Source organism: Crocuta crocuta, unplaced genomic scaffold, assembly GCF_008692635.1.
Source record: "Crocuta crocuta isolate KB4526 unplaced genomic scaffold, BGI_CrCroc_1.0 scaffold131, whole genome shotgun sequence".
Lineage (NCBI taxonomy): Eukaryota > Metazoa > Chordata > Mammalia > Carnivora > Hyaenidae > Crocuta > Crocuta crocuta.
This window is the reverse complement of record NW_027528977.1, coordinates 7,719,908-7,742,542: the sequence shown is the minus strand read 5'-3', so window position 1 is coordinate 7,742,542 and position 22,635 is coordinate 7,719,908. Positions and strand designations below refer to the sequence as shown.

The 22,635-nt window shown below is 41.2% G+C and overlaps 1 protein-coding gene across 4 annotated transcripts in view; it reads right to left on the bottom strand.

Moving 5' to 3' along the window:
- Positions 1–1,960: 1,960 nt before the first annotated feature.
- CAMK4 (calcium/calmodulin dependent protein kinase IV) overlaps positions 1,961–22,635 on the bottom strand; it is a 211,375-nt gene continuing 190,700 nt past the window's right edge. For 3 of the 4 annotated variants that reach the window (XM_077757172.1, XM_077757174.1, XM_077757175.1), the window contains 4 exons: positions 13,557–13,632; positions 9,054–9,180; positions 4,134–4,286; positions 1,961–2,549 (listed from right to left, as the gene is read on the bottom strand). In XM_077757172.1, the coding sequence (XP_077613298.1) occupies positions 2,109–2,549; positions 4,134–4,286; positions 9,054–9,180; positions 13,557–13,632 (797 nt within the window). In that variant the 3' untranslated portion in view covers positions 1,961–2,108. Of the gene's footprint in view, positions 2,550–4,133; positions 4,287–9,053; positions 9,181–13,556; positions 13,633–15,771; positions 15,823–22,635 lie in introns of those variants that run through there. The other variant, XM_077757173.1, reaches the window with a different exon arrangement.

The following is a 22,635-nucleotide window of genomic DNA, read 5'->3' as shown; positions in this document are numbered from 1 at the left end:
GGTGGGGTGGGCAGTGGGGCCCGGATCTTCCAAAAATGCCACTGTCCAATAAGATCCATTTCCCTCTCTTTCCTTTTCCAGTATATGGGACACCTACCCTATTTGCCTGTTATGTCTCATTAGGAAAAGAACACCAGGCAATTGATCTTAAATGGAAATGTTAATGCTTAGTGAAGAAGGCATTCTTAAAGATGAAAAAGAGTGAGCCCTTTATAATTACTAACCTGGAAATTCTAAGAGAATATATAGGAAAGGAAAGAAATGGGAGAAAATAAGTACTCTCTACTAGCTAATAAAAATAAAACAAAAAGTAATCTTCTGAGCTCAGATGATGTGCTCTTTGAGTGCTTTTTCCTTTGTCCATGTTGGTGACCTGTCAGGCCCCTAAACCATGGATGATGAGAAGTCCTGCATTTTCTTCTTCTCATGAGAACAGCAGTAAAGGAAGATTTGCTCTTGGAAAGCAGAATGTCTACCAGGATCCAAGAGCCCCCGGGAATCAGAAATTTCATTTCATTTTCCAATTTGACAGTTTTGAGAAAGAGCCAAAAGAATTTAAGATCTTTTTTTGATGGAGATGTTTATGTGACAGTCATTTCTACTGTCCATCATTTTGGTCTCTGAAAATAATCCCTTCTTAAAACTGAGGAAACCTAAAATGTGATGCATAATTTGATAAAAATGTTCACTTCATCTCAAACTAGAAAGAAATATGAAGTACTTGGAATTTAAGTGTGATTTCTATAAGGGAAAAGTGTTCATATGAAAAATCAAAGCAACATACTTTGAAAAAAATCATAGTGAAGTATTAGGTCTAATGTTACAGCTTCTCCTGAGTCTGATTTGCAACTAGGGCCTTTTCTTTCTTTCTTTCCTTTTTTAAGGTAAATAAAACGTTGCACTGTCCTAAATTTCTTGGCATGGAAACTAAAAAACTACATTGTAAAATGTGGGCACTTCTATTCCAAGTATCGGAAAAAGACATACCAGATTTTCCAAAATATCTTTAGTTCATAAGCAATATATCTAGATAATCCTCAACTGAAGGGAAAAAGAACTTTCATAAACAAAAGTTTCCTTATTCTAGTAAAGTGAATGATCTTATAATGGAATATTATTCTCACTCTATCCAGACATTTTGGCACCAGCCTAGGGGGTAGATTTTTCTAAATATTTGAAACTTGGTAAATACAGAGTTTATTCATAAAAATGTCACTGTCTTTAAAGTTGTACAAACTCATGAATAAATCCAATTTTATCTGGAAATGACAGAGGTCAACCTTTGTTAGTTTAAGTCCAAGTCTTAGCAACTTTTCTTCCCTCAATTTCTTTAGCCTACCTTAAGTGTTGTCCATGAGAAAGAAATTTTATTAGCATGAGAAGGAAGGAATATATCCCTCAGCAGGAGTTTGTAAAATACTTTCTCCAGAATTGTAAAATGGCAGGATTTTGTGATAGAACATTTTTGGTTATTAGTAATATAGTGTGTATAAATGAGGACAAAATAAGAAAGCATTCGCTACCCAAGCTTTAAGGGCATTTTGTTTCATGGCCCTTAGGTATGCTTCAATTTCTTATCATTGTAAGCGGGATTTTTTTGTATGTACCATAAAACTATAGCCTACAACCATCCCCTTGTAAACAGTTTGAACACACTGAAAAGTATAATGTTGTGAATGCCATGGGAACATGTCTTATAGCACTACCTATTATTACTTGAACAACAGGCCAAAGGAATTACTGCCTTGTGAAGAAATCCAAAGGATGTATGACGGTTAGGTTTTCAAAGCAAAAACAAACAATGTGTTACTTCAAATGTGTGCTACTGGTCCCTGAAAATGTGTGTTTTTAAATGTTGTGTTGTTTACTCGCAATTTCAAATTTAAGTCATCGGCATTAGGTATCCATTACATACCACAGAAGACACTATTTTTTTCATAAAGCAGTCACATGCATGAAGTTAGGATTACCAACTGATATATATGTATTTTTTTGCACCTCAAAAAACAGAATCACTATAATGCAGATCATGCTTCCACACCTTCCTTGCTGAAGGACAAAACGTACAAAGTGCCTGAATTTGGCCTCCAGATTGGAAAGAAGCCGAATCAGTACTCTGGCAGGATTGCATCTTTCTGCTGGGCTCCAAATACCACAGCTGGGTTTTCCTGCCCTTGTTTGGGGGCTGCTGCTTCCTCCACCATCTTCAGCCTCTCCTCTGCGAGGCCCTCCTCTATTTCCAGGTCAGCCGCCTTTGTCCCATCTTCTAGTGCCTTGGGCTCTGCGTTGGTGGCCTTGGCAGCATTTAAATCAGCATCTTTAATTTCTTTCATGGCCTGTACCTTCATCAGCTCGGCCTCTGCCCCCTCAATGGCCACTTGTGCCCCATCTCCTTGAACTTCCTCTCCTTCCGAAACAGATTTAACACCTTCACTGCCATCCTGAATCGATGACGGTGCCTGGCCGGCCTTCTGGCTCTCCTGGATGCTGCCATGGCTGCTGCTGGCACTTCCCAGCCGGGAAGAGGCCACCACGGCCTTCACTGCTGCCTGATTGGAAACAAAGAAGTGTCAGGTGTTACCTGCACTTAAAATCTGGAATCAGAGCTCGATCTCAGCTTTGCATTTAGGGAGTCTTTCATATGTTTTGTATGTTCCAAACATATTATTCCAAGATGGTTCAATGAAACTTGTTTGGAGGATAAACAGCAAATGTCTTTAATCTCAAGCTAGTGTATTTAATCATCTGGACCAATGAAAGCTTGAGTAAATGTGTTTGCCCATGGATTACATGTTTTCAAATATTTTGGACTTTGTTTCCTGAAGTATTTGTCTCATGCAATGCTAGTATTATGTGACAAAAGGATTCCATTTTATTTGAGAAGTCCTGGGTTCAGTCAAAGTTATTTAATCCATAGTATTTAAAATCAATTTGACCACAGAGCCTTTAAGATTTATTTAGTCTTTATCAGCCTGTAAGTGATGGCTGAATAGAACATTATTTTTGAACTTCAGCTGTTCTCTGAAATGCTCTGGATATGTAGGTGGTCCTAAACACCATGTAACAGAAAAGCATCTAGTATATCTTTATGTGTATTCTATAAAAAGATATTTTTTGGGTAGTTTTCTGTATCACATGAATTACAGCTGATGCTTAAACAACATGGATTTGAATTGCAAGGATCCACTTATACACAGATTTTTTTCAATAGATACACTGAAAAGTTTTTTGGAGATTTGAACAATTTGAAAAAACTTGCAGATGAAGTAGGTAGACATATGCAAAACATTAAGAAAAAGTTAGGTATTATTGTAAGAATATGGCACATAAAACACAGAACATAAGAAATATGTGTTAAATGACTGTTGTTTGTAAGACTACCAGTCAACAGTAGGCTATTAGTGATGAAGTTTTGGGGAGCAAAAGTTATAGGTAGATCAACTGTGTTGAGGGGCTGGTGCCCCTAACCCTAGGATCGTTCAAAGGTTAACTGTATTTTAATTTTTACCAAGTATGGTAATTTATCCACATTACATTATAGTTTTTAAAAGTTTCCCAATTTTCACATATTCAGAAAGAAAGCTTTCTGAATAAGTACCAGTTTCCTAAGCAATGATGTTCAAGTAGTTCAGTTGTAATTAAATGAGAAGCAGTGATAATGTATTTGGTGAGTAAATCTCAACATGTAACACTTTTCCCTTTATTAATAATAAATTCTTAATTTTTTTTTAATGTTTGTTTACTTTTGAGAGAGAGAGATAGAGCACAAGTGGGGAGGGGTAGGCAAAGAGGGAGACACAGAATCCGAAGCAGGCTCCAGGCTCTGAGCTGTCAGCAATGACCCCGATGTGGGGCTTGAATTCATGGACCGCAAGATCATGACCTGTCAAAGCTGGACACTTAACCTATTGAGCCACCCAGGCACACCAATAATGAATTCTTAAGAGAGAATAACATGAGTGTCTGTGGCTTTATACCAGTATTGCTGGGACTTCAAAGCAGGATTTTCCCTGGTACTGTATGAGATGAATAATATTATTAGATGAAGAATAGTAGAATTCAATAGTAGAATTCAAGCTAAGAGAGAGATCCTTTTATTTTTTTTAAACAGAACAAAACAAAACAAATCTTACCTTAAGCTTGCGCCGGGCATTGAATTCTTGGAGCTTCTTTTGAGCAGTATCCATGTGTACAAAATTAGCTGCTTTACCTGTGACCCATGGGTGCTGGAGAGCTTGGAAAGTAGTCAGTCGTTTCTTAGGATCCAAAACAATTAATTTTCTAACCTGAAATGATAAAGAACCAGAAATTTCTTAGGAAGATTTTTTATGGTGACTCACACTTGCCCCTCAGCTTGTGAACTTCTGGGTTCTTTTCTATTTTATTAGCAATACCAGAAATATACATTTAGAAAAAGTTTTTAAGCCTTCAGTAGTCACTGTAAGGATAGCTTCAGGTAGCAGTGGCTCAGTGGGGTCTGAGAAGACAGTGGTGTGTACCACCTGAGAGCCCAAGCTTGCAGACGACTTTCCAAGGGAGGTTAAAGAAATAGGTCCTTCTCTTGCCTGTGGACTAGAAGCTGTCTGAAGGAGAACCAGCATCTGAATAATTCTAGGCTGCACTTCATGCCACTTATTTTTTTTTAATGTTTTATTTATTTCTGAGAGACAGAGAGAGAGACCGCGTGAACAGGGGACGGTCAGAAAGAGAGGGAGACACAGAATCTGAAACTGGCTCCAGGCTCTGAGCTAGCTGTCAGCACAGAGCCCGATGTGGGGCTCAAACCCATGAACCGTGAGATCATGACCTGAGCCAAAGTCAGACACTTAACCGACTGAGCCACCCAGGTGTCCCAATGCCACTTAGAATTCAGAACTTGATGCATCTCAATGGAGGTGGTATCATCATGCATCCATCATGCTTTCTGTGGGGATTAAATGACATCAGAGGGATAGTACCATAGTCCTTACGCTTATCCCATGACCCTATGATATAGTTCACTCTCTCTTACACCTTCAGGGTTTTGAAGGAATAAGCCACGGGCTGGAGTAAAAGCCTATTCAAAGTAAAGGTATCAGTGGCTTCGGGTCATGATTTGTTTAAAGGACTGGAGTCAACCCATGGCAGACCATTCTGGAGGTTGACCCCTGAAGGTGAGCAGATAATAAACTGCCAGGGAGATCAACAACCAAAATAATTTCTGGCCCTGGGCCCAGAAGGATGACTTGGAATGAGGAAGAGACTATTTGGAGTTAGGAGGCATGTTCAAGCCCAGTTACATCTCTTACCTACTTTTGTGAGCCTAGTAAGAGACCCACTTACTAAGTCCCTATGGACATTCTCCTAGGCCCTTTTCTTATATGATCTCATTTCTACCTTAATGCCTTTGTAAATACATCCTTATGTGTGTATAAAAATGTTTCAAAACTCGTGTAATTCTTTCAATGACCTTATCAACTTGGAACTATTAACTCCACTTCATAAATGAGGGAGNTTTGTAAATACATCCTTATGTGTGTATAAAAATGTTTCAAAACTCGTGTAATTCTTTCAATGACCTTATCAACTTGAACTATTAACTCCACTTCATAAATGAGGGAGGGAGCTCAGAAAGTTGTAGTGCCTTATCTAAGGTCAGACAACTTCTAATTGGTGGAGGCTGTGTGCAAACTCAGGTCTGTCTCACCTCGGAGCTTATCTTGTGGCCACTACACCACAGCACCTCCACGGCAATCCGTCAACCCCTCTAACCTTCAGTCTGCTCATGTGGTAGAGGAGGGGCTTTGGGGGCCATAGACCTAAGGCCTTTCTAACTCTGATAAGGTAAGAAACTCTGAACACAGGCTAGCACAATCAGGCAGCAAGTCAAATGAAGAACACATATCTGGTTCTCCTTTTACTCCTTTTCTGTAAAAGTTTAAAACAAATGTGTGTTTGGGGTAAGAGACAAAATCTGTAGAGGGCAGAGATGTGAGGTTGTTTGGGCTAAAAACCTGAGAGGAGGTGGTGGGAGGTACAGGTGGTTAAGGAAAAGGAATGTGCAGCAGGAGGTAAAAATCTGATTGCAGTCACAGCTATCACCTAAGGGATATGTGTCCTAATAATTTTATGTAAATGGCACCTAGTCCTTAGCAACAATTCACAATGACATTATTTCCCTCCCATTTTTAATGGTCCTTTTCCTCTTCCTCATCATTACCGTCTTCATCCTCATGAAAATACAAAGAACTTACTGAAAGTCGGTATGTTCCCCCAAATTCCACAAGTCAGCATTAATCTTTACATCTGAAGATACCGATGCACTGAATTGTTAAATTTGTTTAAGGTTGGAGAGACCCAGTGACCTTGCCAAGATTCAAATCCAAAGCCTTGCCTTGATCCTACAACTCCCCTTACAACCTGACTCTACCACATGCTGGCACTCTTCCCCAGCTGATAAGTACACAGCTGTGGCTCTCGAGGATTCTTTTACTTCTGATGTTTCATAAATTTATTAGTTCAAAGGTAAGACTTAGCTGAATGGGGGTGCCTGGGCGGCTCAGTTGGTTAAGCATCCAACTCTTGATGTTGGCTCAGGTCATGATCTCATGATCCAGGAGTCTGAGCCCTGCATTAGGCTCTGCACTGAAGCCTGCTTGGGATTCTCTCTCTCTCTGTCTCTCCCACACCCGTGCTTGTATGCTCTCTTTCTCTCAAAATAAATAAATTAAGGAAAAATTAGCTGAGGGGCACCTGGGTGGCTCAGTTGGTTGAGCATCCAGCTCTAAGTTTTGGCTCAGATTCATGATCTTGCAGTTTCATGGGTTCAAGCCCCACATCTGGCTCTGTGCCCACAGTGCAGAGCCTGCTTGGGATTCTCTGTCCTCCTTCCCCACTCATGCTGTCTCTTTCTCAAAATAAATAAACTTAAAAAAAATTTAGCCGAATGAAGGTATATCACAGCTAACCCTCTTATCCACTTAATTTTTATTAGGAAAAGAAATGGAAAGACGGCTAAGTGAAGGAACTGTTGATGGTTTAGTTGATGGACGGAGTTAGTTGATGGTAGTCAGTTAACATGCATTATATCCTCAAGTCTCAAAACAATCTAGAGAAAGGTACTGGTATCAGCCCAGAAAAGAAAACTAAAGCAGAGAGATTAGATAACAAGCCCAAGGTCACACTTCTAGGTTGTAAGAAAGCGGGCATTTTCAAGAGGGCACTTTAGGTGTGTCAGACTTGAAAAATCTATGCTCTACTTCCTGATCCATTGTTTCATTCAGTACCATTTACTGAGTCTGTAGATATGCCCACTGTAGTACTAAGTGGTACTAAGATCTGGGCACACACACCTCAACCTCTTCCATGACTTGCAGTCCAGTTAAGGAAGACCATTCCACAAGTAAATACAGGTAACAACTGTCACTGACAAAGAGTGAGAGTTGGGGCAAAGGAACAATTGCAGCAGAAGGAACAAAGCAGATGTGGGAAGGAGGGACTGCTGAATAGGGGGCAAAGCTACCCCGAGGGTGTCAAATGGCAACTGTGGCTTGACAAGAAGAGTTACCCATGCGAGAGGTGTGTGTGTGCATAGCATGTGCATGTGTATGTGCATGTGCGTATATGAGAGAGAGACAGTGTGGAGGAAGAGGGTGGAAGATAGGAGGAAGAACATTACAAAGCAGAGGAAAGAGTCATGGCCCCACGCTGAGCTACCCTGACGAGGGAGCTGTTAGTCCGGTGCCCTGGTGTGAAGATAGACCAGAGGGCAGTGCTGTGAAATGGGTGGCACGGGCAGGGTGACAGGCTCCCGACCAGGCGGTGATGTGCAGATCTCATTACAGATTTTGGATTTTCTCCTAAGAGCTTCAAAGCAGAAGAGTGACAGGAGGTGATTTATTTACTAGGCCCTTCCTTAGAATCCTGCATGGCGAGCATACCTGAAAAGGGTGTGGAGGAGGTGGGAAGGCCACAGGGGAGGTTGTGCTGGTGGGTCACGGGAGAGGACAGGCCCGGCAGGGGCAGTGGTGGTGGAGTGGGGAGAAGCAGATGGATTCAAGAGGTGTTTAAGAGTGCAGGGCCTGACGTGAGCCAGGATTTGGGATGATGCCTCCATACGTCGCACACATACTGCTTCTCTGCCTGGCTGTACTGGAAAGTCATGGTCTACAGGGGGTTTGTTCCATGAAAGAACATGGGTGCGAAGAAGAAAATGTTTGGAGGGAAAAGAGCATTGGCCAAAAACCTGGATGATTCATTCTGCTGGGGAGCTGTGTGACCTTGGACAGTCCTTTCACCTCTCTGGGCTTTAGCACCTTCATCTTTAAAATGAGGGAAACAAGAGATGCCTCCTAAGATCCCTTGGAGAGCTAGCCTTCCATGATTTAAAAGTCAGCTTTTAGTTATTTTTGTGTGGTTTTTCTCTAGCTGATTGGTGATTAATGTTTTCATCCCAGGCTAGTGTCCCTTTCATTTTAGAACAGGTGGGCCATAACCTCCGATGATATGCGCTTTCTTTGTACAAACAAACTTTAATATTACCTTAAGTGAGATCCCAAGTAAAACAAACAAAAAACCAAACAAAACGAATTTTTAGTAGTGTGTAACTGTGTTTGTGATGCCAGTGATGCATGATGGGACTTGTGTTACTACTGGGATATTTAATAAGTTTGAACCTTTCAAGATGCAATGCTTTATTTGAAATATAATCAAATCTATGTAATCTAGGCAAGCCAGGTTAAAATGGAATTATTCTGTGTAAATTATATTTGAATTCACCCACTACAGCTGGCTTCATAAGCAAAGTTCTACACTGACTAGATGGTAAAAACCCACTAATTAATACTGTAGTGACTTTTAGTGTGTGATAATTCAGCTAGTGATGAGTCAGGCATATCTGTTTTTCATTATCTACAAGGAAAATGCATTCATGTGCATTTTATATGTTTTATAAAAAATAGAACTATAAAGAAATAAGACATTAAGGGGGGGCAAATTAAAAAAATAACACTGTCCATTAACTAATTAAAAATGAATATGAAGATTGTTCTTCATTTTGTTTTGATCATACTTACCAAGTCCTTGGCATTTAGAGATACTTCATCCCACCAGGGGGAGATAAAGTAGTATTCACAATTCAGAATTCTCCTGAACATGAACTGATCACCTCTTTCATCATAGAATGGTTCAAATCCACAAAGTCTAAAGGACAAAAGATAGGGAGTAAAATGTCATTAAAAGCCTAAATACATTTCATCAAAATTTTGTGGAAATTCAGGACTGTTCTTTTCACAGCTTCCTGTTATGAACACCAGTCTACTGAGCACGAGTGTAGAACTGCCTTGTTATAATTCACTTCTGCTGTGTAAATACACAATCATGTTCTCTGGAAGTAAAAATAGGTACAAAACCAATTCAGAATTTCTACAAAGTTTATAATAACATTAATAAGTCTGACACAAAACAACAATAATCGCTAACAGTATTACAAGCACATCATAATAATGATTTTCTGAGAATTTCTTTTCAGCAGGAATTGAGAAGACAGATTGATTAGAGTTCCAATTTATTACAAAGTAGAAAAATTAGGATTTCGAGAATAAACAGATTAAGAGGTAGACAGAAAAGATTTTTCAGTCATTTTTACTCAGTCCTATTTGCTGAATTCTGCGATAGAAATTAGTAAAGTATTAGATTTCCATCCCACCCCAGTTTGGATGTCAGGGTGAACAAAGACAGGAGCTAAGACTGTTGTCAGGAACTGACCCTTAGAAACGTGACAGAGTGAACACACGGAGCCAACACAGATGAATGGGCTGGCGTTCCCTCAGCCCTGTGTGTGACCCTCACTTCTGTACATCTTAAGGACCTACATTCACCTTCATATTCCACGAGGGGGTCAGCATACAAATGAATGGGAAAAGTGGAGGAAAAGAAAAGAAAATCATCTCTGGCACCCTACAGAGAGAGAGGAAAAGTGAGTTGCTGACCTGGGACCACCAAAAACCTCCACTGTTTACAGGTGGGTACGGGTTCTGAAATCACTAGGGATTAAGAGGAAACTACAAAAACAAGTCCCTACCACGACATGAGTTGCACTGGACAAAAAATGGGGGAAAAGAATAAACACGTTAAAAAACATTTTCCTAAATTCTTCCTTCAAGTTGGTCAGGGGGCTGCAGAGCATGAAATGTTTGAGTGCTTTCTAATGCAGTGGGTTTCTAGGGAAAAGCATTTTGTCACGTCTTTTGCTCAGACTGTTCTGTTGGGAATCTTTGTCTCTTTTAAATATTCTGGAGCCAGCCAGGACAAGAAAGCCTTGGCAGTGCTGAGGCTTGGACCAGCGCGTCCTCCTCTCCCACCACAGCCAGCCATCTGCGCCGAGAGTCCTGCTCCCGCAAAAGGAGAAAGGGAGCCCACGTCCACACCTTGACAAGGGGGCAGCTCAGCCTTGCTGGGCCCTCAGGTGCCAGCCACAACACTAGAAAAATATAGTCTACTGTTGGTTAGTCATGGAGAAATTAGCCAATGTTCCCAGCTTAGTTTAGGAAGCTCTTCAGTTTCCCCTTCTGGAAATCTAGAACGAAGACATGACAGTTCAGAAGGTACAGTACTCAAATGCCTTTCTTACTTCTCAAACATGTCTGTAAATCTATGCACTGGTGACAGAAGTAAAAAGTTTATGTCATGTCAGCCTGAAATACCAAAAATGGAAGAACTGTGACACAGAGCAATATACACACACACATGCACCCGCACAGTGCAAAAAGCCTTCAGAAATGGAAATATTTGAGAATCCTGACAATGTAAGTTGTGGAGGACATTAGGGTTAGACAGGCCAGACATGTGAATGTCTGATATAGGGGAGCTCCAGGCTGCTGGTCTGAACTGTAGTGTGGACAGCTGCAGGACACAGTTCAAATCTCTGACCTTAACAGATTCTGACCTGAGCATTGTAGTTCTGCTTTTATCCAAAGGCACAAAGGGTTTAAGTGTAAAAGGTACAGTGACCAGAATTTCTGTGAGAAACAACAAAATGGCCTTCATTTCCAGTCTACTGTCATCCTTAGAAAATGGCAAGGTCACAGCACAAAATAGCTCAGCAGAACTTTTAATTATAGTAAAGGAGGTACCCAGGTACAACAGCATGGTCTTGGAGAACCTGTTGCAGTGAACATCGCCTGGTGGGAAGGTCACAGGGAAGGCTGTGGCAGTGGTCATGGGTATTACCGTGTACTTAGAACCAACATCTACTAATGAATGACCTTTAGTGAATCAGGGGAAAGGACTTTGACTGACTCTTATTTTCAGGGCTATGATGTTTCTCCAACAATCACATTTTTCATTCTTCATTTTCCCTGCTAGGTGACTATGTTGTGGGGTTTTACTCATTCTATATTTCAGGTTCTCAGGGTGAATGTGATGTAGTTTCCTACCTCTGTCTCTCTGAATTCCTGTACAACCTTAATGCTTACACTGTTCCCCACACTCCAATCACATTTCAACATGAAATTGCAATTGGGTGGGTACACGGATATTTTAGGGACAAATCTGATTCATTATTTGTATAGTTCAGTTTTTTATTTAACATCACTAAGAGTGATATGTCACCTACCTAATTCAGGAGCCAACATTCTCTCCTGAGCATAAAAGTGACCTCAAATGTAAGCTGAAGGAATTCCATGATGTGGACTCAGAAATTCATTTTAGTGAATTAAGCACTTAGTATGAACAAACAAACTACCTGTTTTGCATTTCCATAAGAAAAAGTGTTTCTCTACCTCTCCAAATGCTTTTCAAGCCTTTACTGTATTCTAGATACACAAAGAACTCAACACTGAAACTATCTTTTGACATTACATAGTAGCAGACAGCTATTTAAATGGGTTGCTTATTAAACTGTTTGTCTTGGCTACTGACCATTGAGTATACCCAGGTGAACTTAGAGTTTACTAATTTGTTTGGGGGTATCCTAGGTACCCTCTTCCTAGTCCTTATTACCCAGATACTACACTTTCTAAGATCACTATTAAATTAAAAACAAACAACCCAACACCTCTTTCTGCTATGGACTAAATTGTGTCTCCTTAAAAGTCATATGTTGAAGTCCTAAGTCCCCAGTGCGATGGTATTTGGAGATGAGGCCTTTGGGAGGTAATTAGGATTTGATGTGGTCGTGAGGGTGGGCTAACTGCATGATGTGATTTGTGTCTGTAGAAGAAGAGACACCAAAGAGCTTATATTCTTTCTCTGCCATGTAAGGAAAAAGTTAGAAGATAGGTGTCTGCAAGTCAGGAAGAGAGCTCTCACCAGGACTGGACCTCCCAGCACCCTGATCTCAGACTTCCAGCCTCTGAAACTGTGAGAAATAAAATTCTGTTGTTTAAGCCACCCAGTCTGCAGTATTTTGTCATGGCAGCCTGAGATGATTAATATCCTTTCTTTCATATCTTCCAAAATCTTTATAGATTTGGAGGTTATAGGTCCTAACAAGTAACTGTGCAGTGTCCTCTAATGGCAATCAAATCTGCTTGTTTCAAGTTAAACTCTGGAACTCATTGATATCTTTCTTCTGTAGCCTCTCTTCAGAAGTCTTCCCAGATACTCTTCTGTTCTTCTTGCTTACCTCCCTCAAATTCCTTTGCAGTTCCATCATCTCTCTGGCAAATTTCCTGAAACTCCTTGTTTATTCGTAGACAGGAGCTCAGGAATGGAATCGGGGATACCAGAGAGAAAGAGATTAGCCCAAGTTTTTGCTACCAGAGAAAAGGTTTCTCTGAGTTTAGGGTATTAAACTCAAGGTCCTTGAGGACCTAACAGAGACAGAAAACAAAACTGATGGCCAAACTGTATTAAAGACATTGCTGACAAGAAATGTACCAGTCTGGAATTGCTTAAGAGATTAAAAACCACTTGTTTTTTAAAAAGGACTAATACTGTATTTTGACGAGATGCAGATAAGTAAAATAACAGCATGTTTTTAATAGATGGACTTGAGTTTCACATTCATTACTATCATCAAATAATGAACTGTTCTCCAAATGTGCTATACAAAGCACTGCAAAATGAGACAGAGGAAAGTCCTGGACAGTGGGGTGCCTGGTGGCTCAGTCTGTTAAGCATCTGATTCTTGATTTCTGTTCACAGTTCATGAGATCAAGCCCAGTGTTAGGCTCTGCACTGATAGTGTGGAGCCTGCTTGGGATTTTCCCTCTCTCCCTCTCTCTCTGCCCCTCCCCTACTCATGCTTTCTCTCTCTCTCTCTCTCTCTCTCTCTCTCTCTCTCTCTCTCTCTCTCTCGATCTGTGTCTCTGTCTGTCTGTCTCTCAAAATAAATAAATAAACCTTACCAGAAAAAGAGAGAGAGAAGTCCTGGACAGAAGTGCTGGTTCTAAGAAAATTATAGAATAAAAAGTAATGCTTATTTTCTGAAAATTCTACCACTGGCTACATTTAGTATGTCGTCGAAAATTACAAAAGTAAAAAAGTAATCTTGCGTTTTATAAGGACTATAAGTACCTAGAAAATATTACAGCAAAGACAAATACTATGCATAGAGATTGCTTTTCTTCACTTACAAGATGTAGGTGATTATTCCGACAGACCACATGTCCACCTCAGGTCCATAGGCACAGCCTCTAAGGATTTCAGGTGCTGCGGAAAGAATGAATATTGTGTTAAATTGGAGTTTACATTTAACATTTACATCTCAATAACAAGCAACAAGTAAGAAATTAACAGAAGGTTCAGAACAGTTTTGTAACCACTTTTGTCTCCTCAAAGAGGGAGACTACAAATTCTCACGTCTATTTTAATGGGAGAAATTAAAGTCTTTCTCTGTTTGGGGGTGCATAAAAATAAAGGTATTAACTTTAATATTCTACATCGGAACATCATTCAAATCAGATAGAACTGCATCTCTGCTATAAAGGATCCCTTAATTCAGAGGGAGCTTTGTATGCAGAAAAGAAATAGAAGTTTGGCACAGTAAGGGGAAAAATGCACAGTTATGCTACCTTGAGATCTAGATGTGCTTGGAGCATGGGGCATCCATGCACACCTGTATTTGACGGTGTGGAGGGCAAGGACCAGAGGGGACAGTGGGAAGGACTGGGAAGTCTCTATGCTAGAAGGTTGGAATGGGTGTTAGAATGGGGCCCTGGCACATGTCCTAGTACTGAGAACTACATGTATGTCCACAGAGAGCAGCTGTCCCCAGTCAGTTTGGGATTATAAACTGAGAAAGAGATCTCTGTGCACAATGAGCCTGCTCCTATTAGCCCTGCCCAACATGGTGAAAATGGAAGGTCTTCTCAGCCATTAAATGGCCCTTTAGTATAGAATGATGGGATCTTTTCTGTTTTTATTATCTTGGAGCTCTGAAAATGGAGAGTTAACTGGGTCCAAATGTTTGCACCAAGAATTGGAGGTGTTATTTGTTTGCCTAATAAAGGAAGAAAAGGAGAAGTGGGAGTTTTACAATCAATGCAGAAATAAGGCTCAGACCTATGGCCCCAGAATGGCCTTTTCCTATTTTGAACAAGAGTGCTGTAGATGTCAGTGGCGTCTCCGAGGGAGGAGCTGATCCAATGCTGAGGGCTCCTTGAGGGAGGCTTTGGGGATGGGGCACCACACTCCTCCTTCCAGCAGGGGGAAGGAGACCAAGGGAGCTGGATACCCTGTCTGAGGGCTGAAAATGCCATATTCAGAGTAGGTCATCAAGGTGAGCCCTGGAAGGCCGCTATCCTCCCGGAACTCTGGATTTAACTTAGAGGAAGGAACACAGTGGATTTTCCACTGATGGCTTCCCATACTATCCTCCCTCTCCCATCCTTCTGCAATCAGGATATTCTCCTCTTTGCACAAACTGTGTTACATAAACTACAAGAGATGAAGAGCCCATACGGTGAAACGAGAGTGTGCAATGTAACACTCCAAGGAGCAATTCAGCAAGATGTACCCTTTAAGGAATGGTATCTGGGGCCAAGAAGTTTTTCTCATCTTTAGGCATATTATTCCTAGAAAATTTTCCTCTTAGAATTTAATTAACATAATTTTAAAAAATGCACACTCATTGCCAATATCATTCACTCCTTCAGGTAAGCTTTCGTTTTCCAGGGCAATCTGTACCCCACATATGGTTCATTTGGGCTTCAACACCGAGCTACCACTTGCAAATGCTTTGCTCATCAGAATTCAGAGGAAACTCTGGTTAGGCTGCCTCTTCCAAGAGAGGCACTGTGCTGTCTGTGTCACTGGGAGGTGTTCTGGTCAGAGAGTTGAATGCATGCAAATTTAGTACGATTTAGTAGACACTTCCCCACTCAGGTCTTCGCATCAGTGAAGTGCTATCAAGTCGCATACTGACATTTAAACACACAGAAATCTGTTGGGGAGAGCCTTTTACATTTTCTGGGACTTGTTTTTACCTCTAAACCCAAGTAAATTGGATTAGCTAATTTCCAAGTACTCTGAGTTTGAAACCGCTAGCCACCGTGATATTAGTAGAGGGGTTGTTCCCGCCAGTTTAAGCAAGAAGAGAGGACATTCCTGAATCCCCATTCCTCCCACTGGATCGTCTACTGTGTAGGCTGCCCTGTGCACACCTACCCTATTGGGTCCAGAGCTATCAAGCCTCCCTTCTGTGCTGTCCAGAGGTGAGCACGCTGTCTCAGAGGTCAGCTGTTTTTTCTGGCCATTCTTTATAGCTCCCAGATAAGGGCCCAAATGAAGTGAATACCATGGAACAAAACTCTTTCTAAATCCACTTTGTAGGGCATCTGGGTTTCCTACCTGACATGGTAATATCTGACCTTCCTTCACAGCACGGGGTGCAACTTAGTTCCTGGTGAGGTGGTAGCCTGCAATGTGGGTGAAACCCTGGTGTGAAAAGCTCAACTTTCCACGGAGAGGTTAACTGAGACAAAGGAATATAGAATGTTTTTGCCCTCCATAATAAATTTCTCTTAAAAAAGAATTTATAATAGTTACTAATCATAATACAACATTTAGGTGAAACAAACCCTAAGCACCTAGATCTTATTCACAGAAACCTTTAAATATTTTCACAGTTGGTAATTACCATGACCTTGACTTCAGGACCAGCAGAACATACTAATGTAATTTGTCTGAGCCCTTTCCAGAATACATTTCAGGCTCCAGCATACCAACACTACAGATCTCCTAGGTATCAAATGTCCTTGTGGATTCTACAGATTTGTGATTTTATTAAGGTGGGAAATACTTGACAACTTCCAACTTGGTTCAGAAAGAGACATCAGCTAGTCCACCCTTTAATGTTATAAGCAGTTCCAGGTGTCCTTCATATCATTGCCCAAACAAACAAACAAATAAAAAAAAAAAATAGAGTAAAGGAGAAAATCATTTCAAGGTGTGATCCAGTTTTTAAAAATGTATAGAAAATAATTTAGAATCATCTTTTCTAAAAAAGGCAATAATCCTTTATTGATTTCTCTGGATGTCTTCTAAGTGGATCCAAGTTTTGTGCCACTTCGTAAACTTACCTTATCATTTATGTTATTTCTCATTAACACTAAATGCTACAGAGCTCATACTCCAATCTCCAACACAGAATAATTTTGGTAAATAGTCTTAGAATTGCCAAGATACCAGACCTCACTTTTTAAAAAGTAATTTTAACTAAATATGAAAATTGTATTAAAAATTCAAACTTTAAATATGATACTTATTTACCAACATACCACTTAAACCTCAGAGCACTGATTTTTTTTAGCAATTTATTTTTATTTTTTAAAATGTTTTTATTTATTATTTCTGAGAGAGAGAGACAGCGTGAACAGGAGAGGGTCAGAGAGAGAGGGAGATACAGAATCTGAAACAGGCTCCAGGCTCTGAGCTGGCTGTCAGCACAGAGCCCGACGCAGGGCTTGAACCCATGAACTGTGAGATCATGATCGGAGCTGAAGTCAGACGCTTAACCAACTGAGCCACCCAAGCACCCCAGAGCGCTGATTTTTTTAAGATCATGGTACTGTTAAAACACCTAGAGACCAAGGGTCCATCTACAGAGTGGGATGAATTTCATTTTATTAAATAAACTCACTGTTACCCATTCTCGAAATGGTCCCACGTAAAAAGTATGAGGTATGCCCTAGGACACTCTGACCACTGAGGCTAAGTTTCCCCTCTTTTCCTAAAGCCCTAGGAGAAAAGTAGACAGATGATTTTGGTCATTGATTGTACCTTCATTTTGCCAATTCCCTCCTACCTATTGAGTTAAAACCACACATTGGCATTCATTATCAGAAGACTTTTTTTCAAACTACTGTTAGCTCTTCTGAGAAAGATAAACCCCAGGGAGAATAAGATGAGTGAAATCCACAGGTTCACTCATTCACTCACTAAACAAATCATAAACTACTTATTAAGTACATGCTGTATAATGGCCACTGCATTAGGTGGTGTTGGGGGAGTAATGAGAAGTTCAAGAGATCACGTCTCTGCCACCATGGAGCTTACAGTTTGGTGGGGGGGTGGGGGGGGTGGGTAGACACAGAGCAAGAAAGCCACATGAAGAAACACAAAGTGGCAACTGTAAGTGCTTGGACGGCAGATGTCCCTAATAGAGGACTGACCTGTTCAGAAAGATCAGAGAAGGTGAGTAGAGAAAGCAAAATTTAAAGTGAGATGTGAAAGACTGGAGAAGTTAACCAGGCAAAGGGGGAGAGGGCGGTAATTGAGGAAAGTGAGTGAAGCGAGCTGGGCAGAGTAAGCACACATGCAGAGACTGTGGGAAGGGTGCCCAAGGAGCCAAGGCAAGCCAGTGTGACTGGAGCACAGCCCAGGCACAGTGAGGTCCTGTGAGGCAGAGGCCACTGCAGATTCCAGTAGGTGAGGGCTTTTGTTTGTTCTTAAATTCTCTCCTATGCTTTTGTTTTAGTGATTCAAAACATATAAGGAAAAAAAAATCCATTTTCATCTTAAAGCGTGAATTGGACTTTGCAGAATTCGCCCCCTCCTACAGCTGAGGGAGAGCCACTGTGGAGCTTTTTACTGTACAGTCTTGTCTTGAATTTGGTTTTCTTAAGAGCACAAGTCTTCGGCATCTAGAAGGCTCTCTACACTTTGCCTCTGAGGAGTGAGCATTGTGGAAGGAGGAGAAAGAGGGGTTTATCTACCAGAAGGAGAAGAGCAGTGTTTGGAAATTCTCTCCCTTCGTTGCTCTTAATGTGGCGAGGAACCCAGAGGAGAATGCACTCTGGGCAGCTTGGGCAGACTTTGCTCTGTACCTTCCTCAGCACCTGTACCACGTGTGGTCCTTTGTCAGGGTGTCACAGATATTTGGCGAGAACGGGGCACAACATTTTAAGCCTTGTCAAGTGCAATTTTTGCTTTGACAACAGAGAAGACAGGCCACGTCCTGACGCTGTTTGCTTAGTGTTGTAACAAAGGGGTGAATCAGATGGGGATACAGTTGAGATGTTTCCAGAAGGAGTTGCCTCTGGCTAGGAGCAGCCTTATCAGTTTACTACAGTGAATCTCAGAATACTACCGATTCCATACTACCATGCCATGGTGTGAGAGGTGGAGAAGGTCTGAGGAGGCATGGGGGGAGGGGGGATTCCATCACTTTGGGTGTCTATGGCTTGTAGTACAGAGCAAGAAAGAAATTTGAAGGATGTTTTAAAACTCAAGTGGTATACTTTATGTCCTAACTCATCTTTTCCATTTTCCTGGGCTCCTGATCTTTTACACTACAAACATCAGTCAATCCATCTTTCACTTAGTATTTTTTCATTAAAGTTGTTTAAAAAAGTCTTCCTTGACACACAAACTGCATGATATTTTGTATAAATCTTATAAATGGGTGAAGAAAGATAGCCTGTTCATTTTCCCCATCTTACTTTCTATTTTTTAAATAATACCCTGAAGAGAAAATAAAATATTTGAGAACACCTAAGTATTTTCAGAAGAGGAAAAAAATAAACACAACCTGTTTTTATTACCCTGGGAAAGTTTCATGTCTATGAAATTCACTTTTCTATGATCCCACAGAGCCTTCCCATCTTAGAGCAATCACTATTTGTTCTGAATCTTAATCAGATTGAGTTTCCTCCTCGCTACAAAGTTGTGATGGATGCAGCCCAGGAATGGCAAGGAGGTATTAATTCTTGAAAAGCTGCTTTACAGGCAGGTGGAGTATCAATAAATACACTCAACTCATCCTAATATTAACATCATGTGAGAATCTCTTTTGGATATGTAGATACAGACATAAAGTGATGGACATGAACTTCCAATTCTGTTAAGTATGGCAAATACCATGTTTTTCTCTAAAGGAGCTATGAACCTTACTGATAATTATCACTAATAATTCTCTTGAAATATTTTCATTTTATGCCTATCCTTTCTGTGACAACATTCTAAAATGGAACACTTTGTGGGTGTTCAGGGCCCAAAGAATACATTTTAAGCAAGTCTCCTACCCACTTGCCATCAGTCACCCTTCCTGTGACCGCTTCTCCCCTGCATTCCGCCTTCATAGGGGTAATAATAGAGCTGAGTCCTCAGCACTGTGAATTCTCTGGCACAGCTGGTTCTGTTCCTTAGGTAGTTGCTCACAGTTATAAAGAGGGAAGGACAGAGAATGATTTATGGTATGGGGACCCAGAAGTTAAGGATGACCAGCATATTAAAAGGCTGTTTCTCAGGCACCCTCTTATACTGTTGGTGGGAATGTAAACTGGTGCAGCGCTTCTGGAAAACAGTGTGGAGATTCCTCACAAAATTAACAATAGAACTCCCCTAGGACCCAGCAATAGCACTGCTAGGAATTTACCCAAGGGATACAGGAATGCTGATGCATAGGAGCACATGTAGCCCAATGTTCACAGCAGCACTCTCAATAGCCAAAACATGGAAAGAGCCTAAGTGTCCATCAATGGACGAATGGATCAAGAAGATGTGGTTTATCTATACCATGGAATACTACATGGCAATGAGAAAGAATGAAACCTGGCCACGTGTAGCAACATGGATGGACCTTGAGGGTGTTATGCTGAGCGAAATAAGTCAGGCAGAGAAGGAAAGATACCATATGTTTGCACGTATAGGAGGATTAGGAGTAACTTAACGGAGGACTGTGGGGGAGAAGATGGGGGAAATAGGGAGAGAGAGAGAGAGAGGCAAACCATGAGAGACTCTTGAATGCTGAGAACAAACTGAGGACTGATGGGTGTTGGGGGAGGAGGGTGATGGGCATGGAGGAGGGTACTTGTGGGGGTGAGCACTGGGTGTTATATGGAAACTAACTTGACAATAAACTATTTGTAAAAAAGTAAAAATAAAGGCTGTTTCTAAGCCAAAGAGAACATGAAAAGTAGGAGGAAGATGTTGGTGACAATCTCTTTAGACCCAATTTTATAAGCCGTCTCTGGCCAGAATATGTTTGGCTAATTTGGATTAAACTAAGTGCCTGCCATAATTCTCAACATAGTTTACACATATAAAATATACAGACAGATCATGAGGTAATATTGTCATATATACCATGTATTCCTCCTCTCTCCTTGTTCCCCTAAATCCTGAGTTATGGGTCAGTAGTCAGCCTCTGGGACCATTTCCCAAGCTATGGAGGCAGCCCCTCCCACTGCTGATAGCTTTAGATGCTAGAACACTGTTTTGTATATCGCGCCCCATATCTGTGCCTTAGAGCATCCATTCATAATTCTTAATTATGTGACATTTCCTCCACTATATGATGTTCTATGAATAATAAAAGTGGTTCCTTCTCTCTGACCTCTAATGATGATGTTGCCCCAGGATCAGTCTGAGTTGTTTTTTCTTCTGCCTTGGTGATGCTGGAGAGTCTCATAACTTTCCATAGCATCTATATGCTGACAGAGCCCACATTTATATCATCCATCTGACATGACCCTGCTCCTGAACTTCAAACATATATACCCTTCTGCCCATGTGTTATCTCTACCTGGATATCTTTTTTTAAATAGTTTATTGTCAAGTTGGTTTCCATATAACACCCAGTGCTCATCCCCACAAGTGCCCTCCTCCATGCCCATCACCCCCATTCCCCTCCCCCCACTCCATCTGCCCTAAGTTTGTTCTTGGCATTCAAGAGTCTCTCATGGTTTGCATCCCTTCCTCTCCCCCACTATTTTCCCCTTCTTCTCCCCCATGATCCTCTGTTAAGTTACTCCTAATCTACCTATACATGGAAACATATGGTATCTGTCTTTCTCTGCCTGACTTATTTCGCTCAGCATAACACCCTCAAGGTCCATCCATGTTGCTACATTTGGCCAGGTTTCATTCTTTCTCATTGCCATGTAGTATTCCATGGTATAGATAAACCACATCTTCTTGATCCATTCGTCCATTGATGGACACTTAGGCTCTTTCCATGTTTTAGCTATTGTTGAGAGTGCTGCTATGAACATTGGGGTACATGTGCTCCTATGCATCAGCATTTCTGTATCCCTTGGGTAAATTCCTAGCAGTGCTATTGCTGGGTCCTAGGGGAGTTCTATTGTTAGTTTCCTGAGGAACCTCCACACTGTTTTCCAGAGGGGCTGTACCAGTTTACATTCCCACCAACAGTGTAGGAGGGTGCCTGTTTCTCCACATCCTCGCCAGCATCTAGAGTTCTCTGATTTGCTCATTTTAGCCACTCTGACCAGCATGAGGTGGTATCTCAGTGTGGTTTTGATTTGTATTTCCTTGATGAGGAGGGATGCTGAGTATCGTTTCATGTGTCTGTTGGCCATCTGGATGTCCTCTTTGGAGAAGCATCTGTTCTCCAAACAGAAGTGTCTGCGATGTGTCTGTGCCCATTTCTTCACTGGATTGTTTATTTTTTGGGTGTGGAGTTTGGTGAGTTCCTTATAGATTTTGGATACTAGCCCTTTATCTGATACGTCAGTTGCAACTATCTTTTCCCATTCCGTCAGTTGTCTACTAGTTTTATGAATTGTTTCCTATGCCGTGCAGAAGCTTTTAATCTTGATGAGGTCCCAATAGTTCATTTTTGCTCTGGATTCCCTTGCCTTTGGGGATTGTCAAGTAAGAAATTGCTGCGGTGGAGGTCAAGGAGGCTGTTTCTGGCCTTTTCCTCTAGGGTTTTGATGGTTTCCTGTCTCACATTCAGGTCCTTTATCCATTTTGAGTTTATTTTTGTGCATTCCACCTGGATATCTAACAGGCATCTCAAAATCAACAGCTCCAACCCCATTGCTCCTGAAGTCTTCCCTATCTCAGTAAATGTGAACTCTATCCTTCTAGCTGGAGCTCGCTGATCCCCTCTCCTACCTATTATTTCTCCCCTTGTCACTGCACTCCCCCAAGTGTGTCCCTCCTCAACCCACAGGTACCCAGCTGTGTTCCTGACTCAAAGTTGGTGTACTCTGTCCCCCTACCTGGAATGTTCTTATCATAGAATCTGCATGGCTTGCTCTCTCCTTACCATTTCCAAATCTTTGCTCTTCTGCTCCCTCGCCAGTGAAGCCTTCCCTGGTCAGCTTGTTTGTTGCAGCCCAGGCTCCCAACACTTTGTATCCTCTTTCCCAGCTCTATAGAAATGACTGCCTTTCTACATATTGACACATTCTGTTTATTATTTGTCTTCTTCCACAAAAAAGTTCCAGCCTTTAAAGAAGAGAC